Raw genomic sequence first — 14,478 nt, forward strand, 5'->3', positions numbered from 1 at the left:
AACTTGTGTAATGTTTACTTTGAAGTACCATATATAGTTTTTGTTTATTTGAATGCAGCACATTAACTTATTGCTCCATAATTGGCAAATTATTCTATTTTTACTGTATTTAAAAAGTCCACTTATACTGAACATTTTCTTGAGTTTGTTCTATTGATCATTTTTGCTGTTACTGCTCAGGGGAATAGATCATAGCTCCAATTAATCAGCTTAGGAGTGTAATAAAATGAACTTTAACAAAGTGCTATAATAATAATTAAAAGCAAACTTCCTTGCTGGTTAGGAATAGGGTTTGGCATTATTTCACATAATTATGTACAAATTACTGTTATTATAATACATGTAATGTGTCAAGAGCACTGCAAATTATAGTGTATATGTACGTATGTGTGTGTATTATTATATATATATATATATATATATATATATATATATATATATATATATATATATATATATATATATATATATATATATATATATATATATATACACACACAAACTCTCACTGGCCACTTTATTAGGTACATCTCCCAAAGGTGCTCTATTGGATTGAGTTTGGTGACTGTGGAGGCCATTTGAGTACAGCAAACTCATGGTCATGTTCAAGAAACCAGTCTGAGATGATTTGAGCTTTATAACATGATGTGTTATCCTGCTGGAAGTAGCCATCAGAAGATGGGGACATTGTGGTCATAAAGGGATGGACATGGTCAACAACAATACTCAGCTAGGCTGAAACGTTGACACAATGCTCCAATAAGCACAAGGTGTGCCAAGAAAATATCCCCCACACCATTACACCACCACCAGCAGCCTGAACTGTGGATACAAGGTAGGATGGATACATGCTTTTATATTGTTGACGACAAATTCTGACCCCACCATTTGATTGGCTCTGCAGAAATCAAGACTCATCAGACCAGGCAACATTGTTCCAATTTTCTATTGTCCAATTTTGGTGAGCCTTTGTGAATTGTTTTCCTGATCTTAGCTGACAGGAGTGGCACCCGGTATGGTCTTATGCTACTGTAGCCCATCCACCTCAAGATTGGATGTGTTGTGCACTCAGAGATGCTGTTCTGCTTACTTCAGTTGCACATATATAATATACAATAACGTTTTAGTATCTTGTAAAACATCATCTATTTGATCTTTCTTTGGATATAGACTATCCTGTGTTGTGGGTTTTATTGTGTTCACTTAAGCAGCTTACTTAGCCTACAGTATGATAATGACATTTTAGCTTACTATCTCATAACATTTTGTCTTGTAACAATTTTGTCAAGAATCTGCTTTCGTGCTGTTTTTATTATTTTACTACTGGGTGTGTTTTTAGCTTGTGCCGCTCCGATATTGTTATTTTTATTTAAATATTTGTTGTTGTTATAGTAGTAATTAGCTGTGCCTACCGCTTTAAGTCAGACGGCGGTTCGTGAGCGCTCCCGCTGATTGGTCGACAGACTGTGGTCCTCCTATAAGCTAAACCGCCCACAGTGTAACGTGAGGAACAGACAAATTGTGCACGTTCAGTCCTTTAAAGGTGAAATTGAGAATTGTCAGAAGTACAACTGCGTCCGGCATTTCACCGAGAGTTGAGGACCGTTTTGCAGTAGCTTGTCGGTGTGGACGGACATGGCGTCATCGAGCCCGTGTGTCGTGGTGAGTGTTTTACTGTACACACTCGTGCCTTTTACACAGCCCTCGATTAGTCACTGTACACAAGCTTCTATTATGCCGAAGTGGGTTTTGGACGGTACAACTATTTGTGGTGGTGTCCTTTTTAGGCCTAGACGTCATCCCTCATACACGTGTGAGTTTGTAGAGATTTCTAATTAGCATTATTTGAGTGAAGTATAACGTTAGGGGCCTCTGGGGGAAGCACGCGTTTCACGCATGGCACATGTGATGCACACCATTCATTTGTGCACGTACGAGCAGTGGAAAACCAGCCACAGAACTCTGCACTTGTTTGGTTGTGTATTTTTATTATTTATTAATTCAATGATGTAAAGGTACACTAATGAGAGGATAAAAGAAGGCCAGTTTGATGGGAGCAGAATGCCATAGTGTGGTGTTGGAAACAGCACACAGCTTTGTTCAGCGAGAAGGCTCAGGGGAGCCTGTCATCATTTTCCTCCTCCCTAAATTAAGATATTGTCTTGAGGATATAATTTTAGACTCCCATCATTGCAATATGTGATTGTGTTTAATTTAAGAGTGTGCTAGACTCTTAAAGGGACCACTCACAAAAAAGTCCTATGTAAAATACAGTAATGACAAGAATGTCCTGGTCTGACTAATAAATGAAGCTGTCAAACACCAAAATAGACACAGCATCATCCAAAAATGCCAGAGACTTGTATTTCAGGTCTCCAGGAGTCAATAAAACAGCAGTCATGTGTGAAACACTCAAGTTATTATTCACTGAAAATGTGTACCTGGGATTTATCAAACACTGCAGCTAAATTTGGTTTTAATTTTGCCATTTAGCGCTTGGTTTTGTTCACACACATTTTGGAAAAATACTAGAGTCACAACCACGTTCTGCAACCGAATGAACCAATTTGTCTAATGTTAACGGCAGCAACATTTGCAGACATTTTGTGCTGAACTATACAGCTGCTATTTAAACCCGTATCATGGACACAAGAAATAAAGCCAAATACTTTATCTTTGAAATAAATTAGCTGCGTATCAAAATATCACAATCTGCACCTTTCTACTTGTGTAACTCCATAACCTAAGTCACTTAAGCCCATATATGCTTGTAATAAGTGTATTTGGTAACATTTCAGCAGTGTTATTTCAGTCGACAGTGTACCAAACCACATGCACAAGATGTCAAAAAAGTTGCTATTGTTATCTATGTTAGAAATTCTAGTCAGTTTCAGCATTATCATTTTCCACACAAACACACACAGGTTTTGTGGATTTAAACATGGTTATCGCTCCTGAAATTGACATTGTGTATGTGACCATTGAGTCAGTGACCTGAGCATGAGAACATTCAACAAATCGTTCATTTATGCGTCATCATTGTCAGCTTAAGATCAAAGAAACACTTGACACCACTGGGCTTACAATGCTTTTCAGAAACCGGTCAGTAAACTGGATTAATGATTACTTAAAATGATCCTAACAATAATAAAACACAACACAGAGGCAAGATTGGTGAATTTCTGAAAAATACTGACTTGTATGAGAGTTTGTTCATCTCAAAATAACTATTGTATGACTGTAGAAGCCCTTGAATTTAGGCTACAGGTCATGTGGACTGCTGTCATGGTGATTTTCTTTTTTTATGCATGTTTGCTTATCCTCTAGCCGTCAGCATATAGAGTTAGGTGAATCTACTTTGTAAATACTGTTACCTGAAGAGCTGAAATTATTTATGCTGCTTTATTTGCCCTAGGCAGTATGCTTCATATTTTGATAGAGCTTAAAGATGACATGTGACTTGCATGTGAGTCTAAAGCTTTTATTTGCGTGAAAAATGGCTCACTAGATCTGACAGCAAGCCGACTTAAGTAATGTACGCTCTAGCAGCAGTATGAGAAACTCGACTTTGGCTTGGAGCCATCGGACACAAGCCCAACAATCTGAGTCTTATCATAGCCACGTCTGTTGTTCATGTGCATTTTGTGTTGAATCTCAAGGTACTGGCACCTGCAGGTCCCAGAGGAGCCTCTGCTGACAGTTGCACATTATTTGTCTGAACCTTCTTCAAGGGCAGTGCGATAACACTTATGGGTAGAATAAACAATGAACTAGCTCGTCTACTTCTGCTTTCCTGGATTTTATCTGCTTCCCATGTGAGGAATGATTGGATATGTATTTTTTCACGTTATTTGTGTGCCATCTGTTGTTTTGGCAGATTTTTTGTCAAAGTTGTACTCCGCTCCGCTTGGAGAACTGCATCTTGAAGGAAAATTTTTAATTATTATTAATAACTAATTATTCTATAATTATGATATGGTAAGGTAACTATATTGGGTAATAATCTTCAACCACACACATTTATTTTTGATTTTGAGTGGAAGGAAAAATGATTTAAAGGGCACCTATGATGGAAATCATCTTTTGTAAGCTGTTTGAACAGAACTGTGTGTAGGTATAGTGCAGGGGTCACCAATCTCGTTCCTGGAGATCCGGTTCCCTGCGGGGTTTAGCTCCAGCTTGCCTCAACACACCTGCCTGGGTGTTTCAAGTATACCTAGCAAGACCTTGATTAGCTTGTTGAGGTGTGTTTGATTAGGGTTGGAGCTAAAATCTGCAGTACACCGGCCCTCCAGGAACAAGTTTGGTGACCACTGGTCTACACAGTCAAATTGTGGTGATATAAAGACAATAAGTCTCTTTTTTTCTAATTTCCTGACATTAAAATAGGATCCAAATCCCTCCCATTTTGAGGCCCACCACTACGTGATGTAGGGAGTGCGGTTTCCCCACCCACCTAATTGATTGACAACCGCGTATTCACATGTCTTCGTAGTAAAGCGTATAATCAAATCAACAAGACAGGATGTGCACAAAGCAACTGGGATTAAAAGATCTGTTCAGCTCGCTGTGATTCTCAATCATCATCAAATGTGATCAGAAATGAGTTTTACAAGTAAAATGTTTTAAAACGGTGCATGTTTGTAATGAATTACAGCGAAGTTTTTTTTTTTTTTGTCTTTATCACCACCACATGTCAGTACAATTATAAAAGAAGACGCTTCAATCCCGGTTTGTGGACATTACATCAGGTTTATTTTGTACATTAGCATAATGGATGTCCATACAGCAGTGGATATTAATGTGGATGTATGAGAGAGAAAGAAAATGAATGAATAAATAAATGAATGAATGAGAGAGAGAGATTGATTAGATAATATGTGTGCTTTTTACAGTCACCTTGTTGAGGACATTATTGCCATGAACCTAACAGCAAATGTTAGAGAGGTGCAAATGTCACAAACTGATTTTAGTAATGCATTTTCACAAACAGCTCAAAAAGTCATTTTAATAGTTTTATATAACAAAGCAAATGTATATGTAAATATTTTAATGTTAAATTTAAGCTTTTTAATAATAATTGACAATTCAAAACGATTTAAATATATGTCAAAGTATACAGTTCAGGTCAGAATTATTAAACCTCCTGAATTATTAGCCTCTACTGTATATTTTCCCCTAATTTCAGTTTAACAGAAATTTTGTTTTTTCAACACATTTTTAAGAATAATAGTTTTAATAACTAATCTCTAACAATTTATTTTCTTTTATCTTTGCCATGATGCTTATTCAGCTTAAAATGCAAAAGCCTAACTAGGTTAATTAAGAAAGTTAGGGTAATTAGGCAAATCATTGTATATCAGTGGTTGGTTTGGTCTGTAGACCAACAAATGTATTGCTTAAGGGGGCTAATAACATTGACCTTAAAAATGTGTTAAATAAAAAAACTGCTTTGATTCTTGCTAAAATAAAACAAAAGACTTTCTCCTGAGTAAAAAAAAATGATTAAAATACTGTGAAAAATTCTGTGCTCTATTAAACATCGCTTGGAATAAGAAAAATTCACAGGAGGGCTAATCGTTTGGACTTCAACTGTTTATGTCACCTTACTCTCAGTTTATTGGTGCAGTTTGAATTTTTTATTTATTTTTTAATACCTCTAACCCAGAAGCCCAACACCTTCTTGAGCCCGAAAACTCAAACTTTGCCTGAACTTTTACCTCAAAAACCCAAATTGGTTATTTGCCTGTAAGTTTGCAGTAAAGCTCACCTATCCCCTCCTGCCCTATTTTAGGTCTGTCCTCCTGTCCAATAGATAAATGTTATCAGTCAAGAAGTTCACCCACTGTTCTTTGACCTACAGCATTAGTGACAATTGAATGATGTCATTTGTGTATTTTAGATCAGCGATGAGGAGCAAGGTTATGACCTGGACCTCTTTTGTATACCAAAACACTATGCGGCTGACTTAGAGCGGGTGTATATTCCTCACGGGCTCATCATGGACCGGTATGAGCCAGATGAAAAATAAAAATGCACAACCTGAAGACTGTTGGCGGAACTGATAAATCTGTTTGATTTCCACAGAACTGAACGTCTGGCCAGAGATATCATGAAGGACATGGGTGGACACCATATAGTGGCTCTATGTGTGCTCAAAGGAGGCTACAAGTTTTTTGCTGACTTACTAGATTACATCAAAGCCCTTAATCGCAACAGTGATCGCTCCATTCCCATGACAGTGGACTTCATCCGCCTCAAGAGTTACCAAGTAATCATTCATCTTAATGACTTTTAAAAGTCAAGCAGGTCTGTCTGTGTTTGTTGATGCGTGTTTAATTGGCCTGATGGCATAAATGAAGAATAACCCTTTGCAGTACAAACTTCTTTTGAAGTAGATGTCACTGTAGTAACTGGAACACAAAAATGTCTGTGTGAGTGTCTGAATCTTGTTCTTTGATTATTACAGAATGACCAGTCCACAGGTGACATCAAAGTGATTGGTGGAGATGATCTGTCCACGCTAACAGGAAAGGTGAATAAAAATAGCCTTTACTGTATCTAAAATCACATTATGCCGATCAAAATTTACTTATTTGCTTTTTTGAACACCATAGAACATTCCAATCTTAAACCACTATCTTAATATTACATTTAACAATAGCAGTTAGAGGATTTAAATTAACAGTTGACATTTAAACGCTAACACTCTACAAAAAAAACGAAGGTTGAAAAAATAGATGATAAAATGATACAATATAATACTACTAATGAAATAACATGTATGATAATAAATAAGTACACTTTAAGGGTTTAGATATTTTAAGCCGTCTTAGTCTTTAGATACAATCTATATTACGTTCTCTCAATCAGCGCAAGAAAGAATCCCAGAGTTTTCATATAGCGATCAAAGCTTCCTGAGAGTAAATATCACATTCATCTAAGGCAGTGGCCCCCAAAGTGAGGGTTGGGACCCCCCGAGGAGTCGCAGGACCAAATCAAAATTTTTTTTTAAAACTATTAGAATACCATATTTTTTCTATAACCTACTGAATAACAAAATAGTAGTTAATATTAACATTGTTAACAAAAACATGTAAATAAAAAGCCATCAGGTTTTTTTTTTTTGGACCCCTGGGGCGATTACATTATATTAAAGACACAGCAATAGCGTTTTATGGCACCAGGTTAAATTTTCTGACACCTTTACTGCACTCACATACATTACAAATAAATACAGGCTATGGAGGATGGTCTCCAAGTGACATTCCCCAAAATTAAATGAATCAAAAGACTGGTGCCTATTGTTATGTGTGTGCCATTGTGTCCAAGGTTTAGATATTTATAACCACCTCAGAGAAAATTGAGGGTCATGAGATGCTGGCTTTGTTATTTTGTTGTGGGCTGAAAAGTTTGGGAACCCCTGATCTAAGTGACACTTTTATTGTTACAAAGCATTTCCTTTTTTAAATAAGTGTGGTTCTCATGAACTTGATTCATCAAAAAATCCATCCTGAAAAATGTGTTTCATCAGGCAATACAGTAGCACAGATGTTTCAACATTGACCAAAAGAAAAACAAATCTTGAGGATATTTGAAAGAATTCCGATTAATCAAGTAACACTAAACAGTGGCAGCTTTCTAACCTTGTCAGTCTTCCAAGGAACAGTGCAGTGTTTGAAAATATTACAATAGATGCTGGTGCCGATATCGGCAGTGCATCAACATGTTAGCGCCATCGCGTATCCCAGGTTCAAGTCCCACTTAAACTTTTTTTTTTTTTTTGACAAAATAAATCCAGCCTTGTAAGATTATAAATCAAATATATTTTTATGTCTTATCCCTATGCTTTTGCATGATGTTTAATAAAAAAAATAATGCAAGCATTTAAAATATGAATGTTAATCGTTTCTTCTTCTCTCGGCATGTTCTTTTTGACACCCAAGAACGTCTTGATTGTGGAGGTATTTGTGAATTTATCTTTACACCACTTCTTTAAAACAGCTTGTATTATGCAGCAGATGTTTGTGTAATCTTAACATTTGTTTATTAGGACATCATTGATACTGGGAAAACGATGAAGACGCTGCTAGAACTTCTAAAGCAATATAACCCAAAAATGGTCAAAGTTGCAAGGTACAGTTGAATATAATGAATACACTTTGGATCAACCCAGTGTGTGCTGCTGATTGTTTACCTTGCTTCGGTCTTTTTGTAGACCACTAGTTAACAAATGCCAAAAACGTCCTACTTTTGAACATGTAGGTTCTGTAGTCTCATATACCTCTTCTATTCATAGTTTGCTGGTGAAGAGGACACCGAGGAGCGTTGGATACAGACCAGACTGTGAGTGGATAACTAAACCTGTTTTCCAGCCTTTTGTTGTCATGCATTTTGAATGACTTTGATATAGTTAAGATTCAGTTGACTACTCACAAGTAATGTTTATAAATGAATGCTGCTGCAGATTTTCAGGCTTGCACAAACCGCTGTAAAAGACTAAAGCTCATTGATTTATTTTTCTTCTTTTTAAGGGAATCAAGTCAATTATTTTGAATACTGAAGTTCTACTTATTGATTGATTTTAAGACCATTATAGTGCAATACTGTGCATTGACCACAAGGTTGCACAATGACACTTTTCAACGTTTTAAATAAAATTAATAGATTTCAGTCACGTGACTGGGGCAAGGCCCTGGAGGACAGAACATCGATAGAGCTGAAGCAAAGACCTGTCATGATTATTGGTATCAAGCCATCAATACTTGAATCACCTCTTAAAATAAGATAGCTATTTAGGCAGACAAAACACTAGTTTAGTTTTTTTTTTTTTTTTTTTTTAAAGTTTACTTAGTGCTGTTAATTTATATACTCATTTCTAGAGGATATCATGCTTATGGTTCACTACGGCTGGTCCCACATCAGCTTCACATATTGCGCCAATCAGATGATTCCTAACTCACTATAAATAACCTGAGTTTTTTTACTTCAGTCATCTTTGTTTTGAACAATCCCCCTTCCACCCCTACTCCTCCCCCTTCTTCTCCTGATTGTAGTAGTTAGTAGTTAGTTAGTTAGTAGTTAAGTAGTTAGCACTATTGCCTCACAGCAAGAACACTGCTCGAATTTAGTTTGAGCCCTTACCGGGCCAGATTGTGCAGATTTGCATGTTCTTCCTGTGCTCGTGTGGGATTTCCCCGGGTTTCCCCCCACCGTCTAAATACATAAATTATAAGTAAATTGACTAATCCATCCTAGTCCAATCCTATCTTTTAGCTGTTCTTAACCTACCTGAGCTAAAACTCTCCTCTCGCCCTTCAAATAGGAGAGAGCCCCAGGCTTGAGGATATTTTGAGCTCAGGGCTCTCTCCCGGGACAGCATGCCTAACTAGCTTTATAATCAATTATCAGCTAAATGTGAACTCTTGAAATAAATAATTAATTAATCAGAGTTTTAAATGAATAAACTTTCAGTAGAGAAACACTGTAAAAAGAAATCAGTGGACTTTACCCAGTAAAAAATTGGGAAACTCATTGCCTTAAAATGTGTAAGGAATTAATATGTGCATAATTATAAAATGAATTCAATTTAACAGTTTCCAAGTTACTCACCATCTACCCCCAACCTATCTCTCAGAGCTGTTCCGTTTTTACAGTCCCGTAAGCTCAAATAATTGATCAAAATCTTTCCTCAGTCCAGACTGAAACGTAGAGGGAACAGAGCTTTCTCTGTGGCGAGTTCGGAGTTATGGAACACTTTGCCCCTTGAGATGAGAACGGCTGCATCACTATCCATTTTAAAATCACTCCTAAAACTTGCCTATTTTTAATATTATTTTAATAGTCTTTTCTACTGCTTCATTTTTAAATGTATTCGGTCGTTTCTCTTGGCCTTCGTTACTTTCTCTTATGTACAGCACTTCGTCAGTCTTGACATTTTTTTAAAACAAAGTAACTTTGTCACTTTTAGGGAAACAGGTTTAACTGCAATTTGGTTTAGTAACTAATCACTTCTGACATTGTGTGCATAACCTTTTTTATGTATTTTATCATTTTGATTTTTAAAATTGCTGTAAATTCAGAACTATTTCCATCATCTTGTCTTTCCCTCTTTATTCTCCAGTTGTAGGATTTGAAGTTCCTGACAAATTCGTGGTTGGATATGCACTTGACTACAACGAGTACTTTAGAGATTTAAACGTAAGTGGCAGCATTCACAAAGCCTAAATGCAAAGAGGCCACGAACACATCAAACAACTTCTGCTAACTTCTCTCATTCTGACTTGCAGCACATCTGTGTGATCAGCGAAACAGGAAAGGAGAAGTACAAAGCATGAGAAGCCATGAACTTCCCCCTCTAGCTGTGTATCATTTGTTTTTAATAGACGTCTTACATTTTTACATCCATTTTATATATATATATTTTTTGTTTTGTTTTTCAGTAGTGCAGCTCACCGCAGGTTAGTGGTCCTCCACTCAGGGTCTCTGGTGAGGTGTGTGCTGTTAATGCACCTTACATTTACATTCACTTATACCTCCACAGGCACCCAACAAACATCATACATCAACCACAAACACTTTGCAGAGTTTAGCCTCTGAGAACAGAGGTCTACAAGCTACTGCTCTTGGTGGAAAGAAGCGTTTAAACACCTAGTTGTGATAGGGCCAGAATCCCTTTAATTTATTATAATGATCTGCACGAGATGTTATAGGTAGGTGTTTGTTTTAAAGATTAAAGTGAAAATTGATTTTAGGTCATCTTGCTTGCTATTCAATAGTGCACATAGAATTGGTTTGCTCAAATGGCTAAAGTAGAACATTCACCTTTCCAAAGACTCTTTGCAGTGCATAACTGTAATAGGAACAATGTTATTAATGATCTAGATCTGTGGGTAATGTGATTACATGCAATATGTTGAATGCTTTTACATGTAAATGTACTTTTAGCGTCAGGACAACCTGATCATCCAATCACATTTCAAATTTAAAGCCAAATGTTTTTCAGGGTTCCTGCAGGTTTTATGAAAGTAAATTTAAGACTTTTTTAAAGAGTTTTACTTTGTCCAAGTAAAGAAATTATGATTAATTTTAAGAGAATGCAATATGTAAATGTTTATTGTAAATTTAAAGGGAGCACACATTGAGATGTATTAGTTTGAAAATGCATATCCTTTTATTTAATTAAAATTAATTTGACATCATGTTTGGTTTCAACCACTTGACTAGGCAAATATTTTTGTACCTCTGATCACACTGCAAATAAGTCATGTTTTATCAATATTTTTGTCTTGTTTTCCTGTGCAAATGTCTACAAATTATTAAATCAAGCCACATTTACTTAAGATTTGCAAGATATTGTCTTTTTTCCCGTGAAATTGATCCAAAAAAGCAGGTTTATTATTACAACAATGCCACTGTGCTCCGACAAATCTGTCAAATTAAAATGTTCAAAACCACAGACTGGTATTTGTTCTAGTTTTAAGCATGACCTTCATTTTGTTTAGTTTTCAGTAGGTAATACAATACAGTGCCCTGCATATATAAGTACACCCCTCACAAATCTGTTTTTTGAATTCTTATTTTTAAATTTTATAAGCTATACAATATTATATTTGTGCATATACATTAGATTAGTCTGTACTTTCAGGCAAATCTGAAGCTTATCTAACAAAATAACTTGCGATAATGGTCCAAACACCAGTACACCCACATTTATATGTTATAGAAAAATATTGATTACAAATTTAACATGAGGAAAAATCAAGAGGCAAAACATTAAAAAATTTTGTTGTATTATCTTTCCATTTCTAAATATTTTTGGTGACTAAAATATTTGAATAAATATGTTTAAATAGTTAAAATCTGTTTTGTTTCAATGCTAAAGTACATTGCCTATAGAAATCAGAAAAAAAAATATTAGATAAAAGAAAAATAGATAAAAAAATGGAGTGTACTCGATTATACTGAGCACTGTAGCTTCTTCATTTTGCATCTTAAGTAAATGGATATTGATTTAAAGATGTTTTGGAAAACAACACTGAACACATTTATGCAATGTAACGCAATACTTTGAATTAAACTATGTGCTCAAGACCTCTAAACTGTGAAATTGAAATTTAAGATTTTAAGACCCGCAGAAACCCTTATTACCCTTTTCATTTGTTAATTATTATAGTTTATTTTGCCTGTCAAGATATTTATTTCCACCACATACTGTGGGTTTTGGTTTAAAATATTAATTAATAATGGGAAGACATTTTTATGGTGCCTAATATGGTAATATCGACTCTACCATATAAATACAGTATGAAAATGAATGATAAACTGATGGAAAATGTTCAAGTGACCTCACAATTGTTCAGCCACCTGTCAATTTTATGATATGAATGATTAAATTATTCAAAAGGTGTTCTTCTAAATTTACTTATCTTGTCAAAGCCTATCTCATTAATAGGGCCACATTATTATATATATTAGGGCTGCACAATAAATAGTTTCAGCATTGATATTGCAATGTGATCATTCACAATAGTCACATCGCGAGTATATGCAATGTTTAGTCTAGATTATAATTTATCATTTCGCAAGTGTTTTTTTTTTTTTTTTTTTTTTTTAATGCCTGTGACTGTGTGAGGCTTTTAAAGGCATTCAGCCATAATAAAATTAATTGTTATTAATTTGTTAAAGGTACAAATGGTACAATTCCTTGAGTTTATTAACTGAAGACTGATGTATTATTTTACCTTTGATTATTCAATTAATGTTTACTTGAATACAGATTGACTATTCTGAAAACAATAAAATGCTGTTTATTTAATTGGTATCTTTAAATTTATTGAATTTATTTACGCATGTAGATAGTTTCTTATATTTTATGCATATACACTCCCCTACAGAATCATCCCAATCAATCTAAAATTATAAACTCTCCAAAAAGTTATGCAACAAATCTAGTGAAATTGTATTCATATCGCAGAATAAAACATTACTGCAATGTTGGATTTTTACAGTATTGTGCAGCCCTGATATATATGATATAATATGCAATGTATGATACAGAATTGCTGTTTAATGTTTTACACTGTTACACAGTAAAGCCAACACAATCCTATTCCTATACTTTGTTCTGCTTAACTCAATTTTTACCATTCACATTTATGCTTTAACCAGATGTTTTCATCCAAAGCGATTTTCCACAGAGGATCATAAGAAATTGCCACATGACCAGCAGTGTTCATATTTACAATCCCAAGTTTATTAATAGAAAACAGCACATTTTAAAAAAAAGACATGCATACATATTGCTCTTTTCAGTAGTAACATGAAGAAGTAGGTGCACAATAATTTGGTCCTTGCTGATTTTATTTAAAAGAAGTGCTCCGGTACAGCACAGACAGGGACTGTTTTTTTTCTTTTTCTTCTTCTTCCTCACACATGCATGGGTATGCTCTTGGACAGGGATCTGCTGTTGCTCTTTGGAGTCTGTAAGTGCTGACAGGTCTTACTACAGCAGAACAGCAATACTGGATAACACCACAATCACCTCCAGTATTTATGTGCTGCTTTAGTACATTCCCTTCAGATCTGCTGCTCTCACGCTGGCTTTGAGAGAAAAATCCTGATGATCTGCATTACCATAAAAACATGACGTCCCGTTCTTCAGCATGCAATTTCAGTAATAAGTCTGTGCGGTCACCATATTATTTCTGAAATAAGCATTTTTTAGATTTACTTGTGGCAATTGCTTGAGATTTAATCACTATATATATATATATATATATATATATATATATATATATATATATATATATATATATATATATATATATATATATATATATATATGGTATTATCACGATATTGACATAGAAAGCAAAAAGAGTTACTTTAACAGGTAATTGCTCATTTTGTGCATGTATGTGTATTGCTTGATCGCATATAAATGTTCAATGTAATTAAGTGTTTTAAACAAATTCAATCTCAAAAGGATTATAGAGTTCAATGGATAGTTTTCAACATCAACACAGTATGAAATAACTACGCTTGTCATTTAAAAAAAAAATAAGCAACAACTAAAATGTATTAGCGTTTAGCTCCATTAAATATGACTAAATGAACATTAACTGAGAATTGACCATCAGCTAAGAGCAGTAAATACTAGGAATGATCCGATCAATCAGCTGAAAATCAGTATTGGCCGATAATCACATTTCACGACTCGATCGGTACTTGCTAATCTGGCCGATCTCATGAACCGATCGCAAGTGTTTTACAAGTTTACAAGCAGAGGAAGATCCATCAGCAGCACTACAACACATGAGCAATGCTTCCAAATGGCATTCTTAGTCAATTGTATTACCATTTTTTAAATTTGTTTTATTCATTTCGTTTTGTAAAGCTGCTTCTGACCTTTAAATGTGTGCAACATCCTTAATTTATTATCTTAGGTATGGCAAAATTCATTCATTCATTTTCTTG

At 35.0% G+C, this 14,478-nt stretch overlaps 2 protein-coding genes and 1 non-coding gene across 3 annotated transcripts in view; 1 reads left to right on the top strand and 2 right to left on the bottom strand.

The window, feature by feature from the left end:
- cab39l1 (calcium binding protein 39, like 1) overlaps positions 1-1,652 on the bottom strand; it is a 33,176-nt gene extending 31,524 nt beyond the window's left edge. The window contains exon 1 of the mRNA XM_073921324.1: positions 1,413-1,652. The gene's annotated coding sequence lies outside the window, so the exon portion shown is untranslated. The remainder of the gene's footprint in view (positions 1-1,412) is intronic.
- Positions 1,485-11,342, top strand: hprt1 (hypoxanthine phosphoribosyltransferase 1). The gene is made up of 9 exons (NM_212986.2): positions 1,485-1,662; positions 5,903-6,009; positions 6,088-6,271; positions 6,470-6,535; positions 7,947-7,964; positions 8,054-8,136; positions 8,300-8,346; positions 10,124-10,200; positions 10,290-11,342. The coding sequence occupies exons 1-9, from the start codon at positions 1,636-1,638 to the stop codon at positions 10,335-10,337; spliced, it is 657 nt and encodes a 218-aa protein (NP_998151.1). The 5' UTR covers positions 1,485-1,635; the 3' UTR covers positions 10,338-11,342.
- Positions 11,343-13,497: 2,155 nt separating this feature from the next.
- Positions 13,498-13,575, bottom strand: mir457b (microRNA 457b). The gene has a single exon (NR_030142.1). It is a non-coding gene; the product is annotated as a microRNA 457b (primary transcript).
- Positions 13,576-14,478: the final 903 nt, after the last annotated feature.

The sequence above is a fragment of the Danio rerio genome, chromosome 14 (assembly GCF_049306965.1).
Source record: "Danio rerio strain Tuebingen ecotype United States chromosome 14, GRCz12tu, whole genome shotgun sequence".
Classification (NCBI taxonomy): domain Eukaryota; kingdom Metazoa; phylum Chordata; class Actinopteri; order Cypriniformes; family Danionidae; genus Danio; species Danio rerio.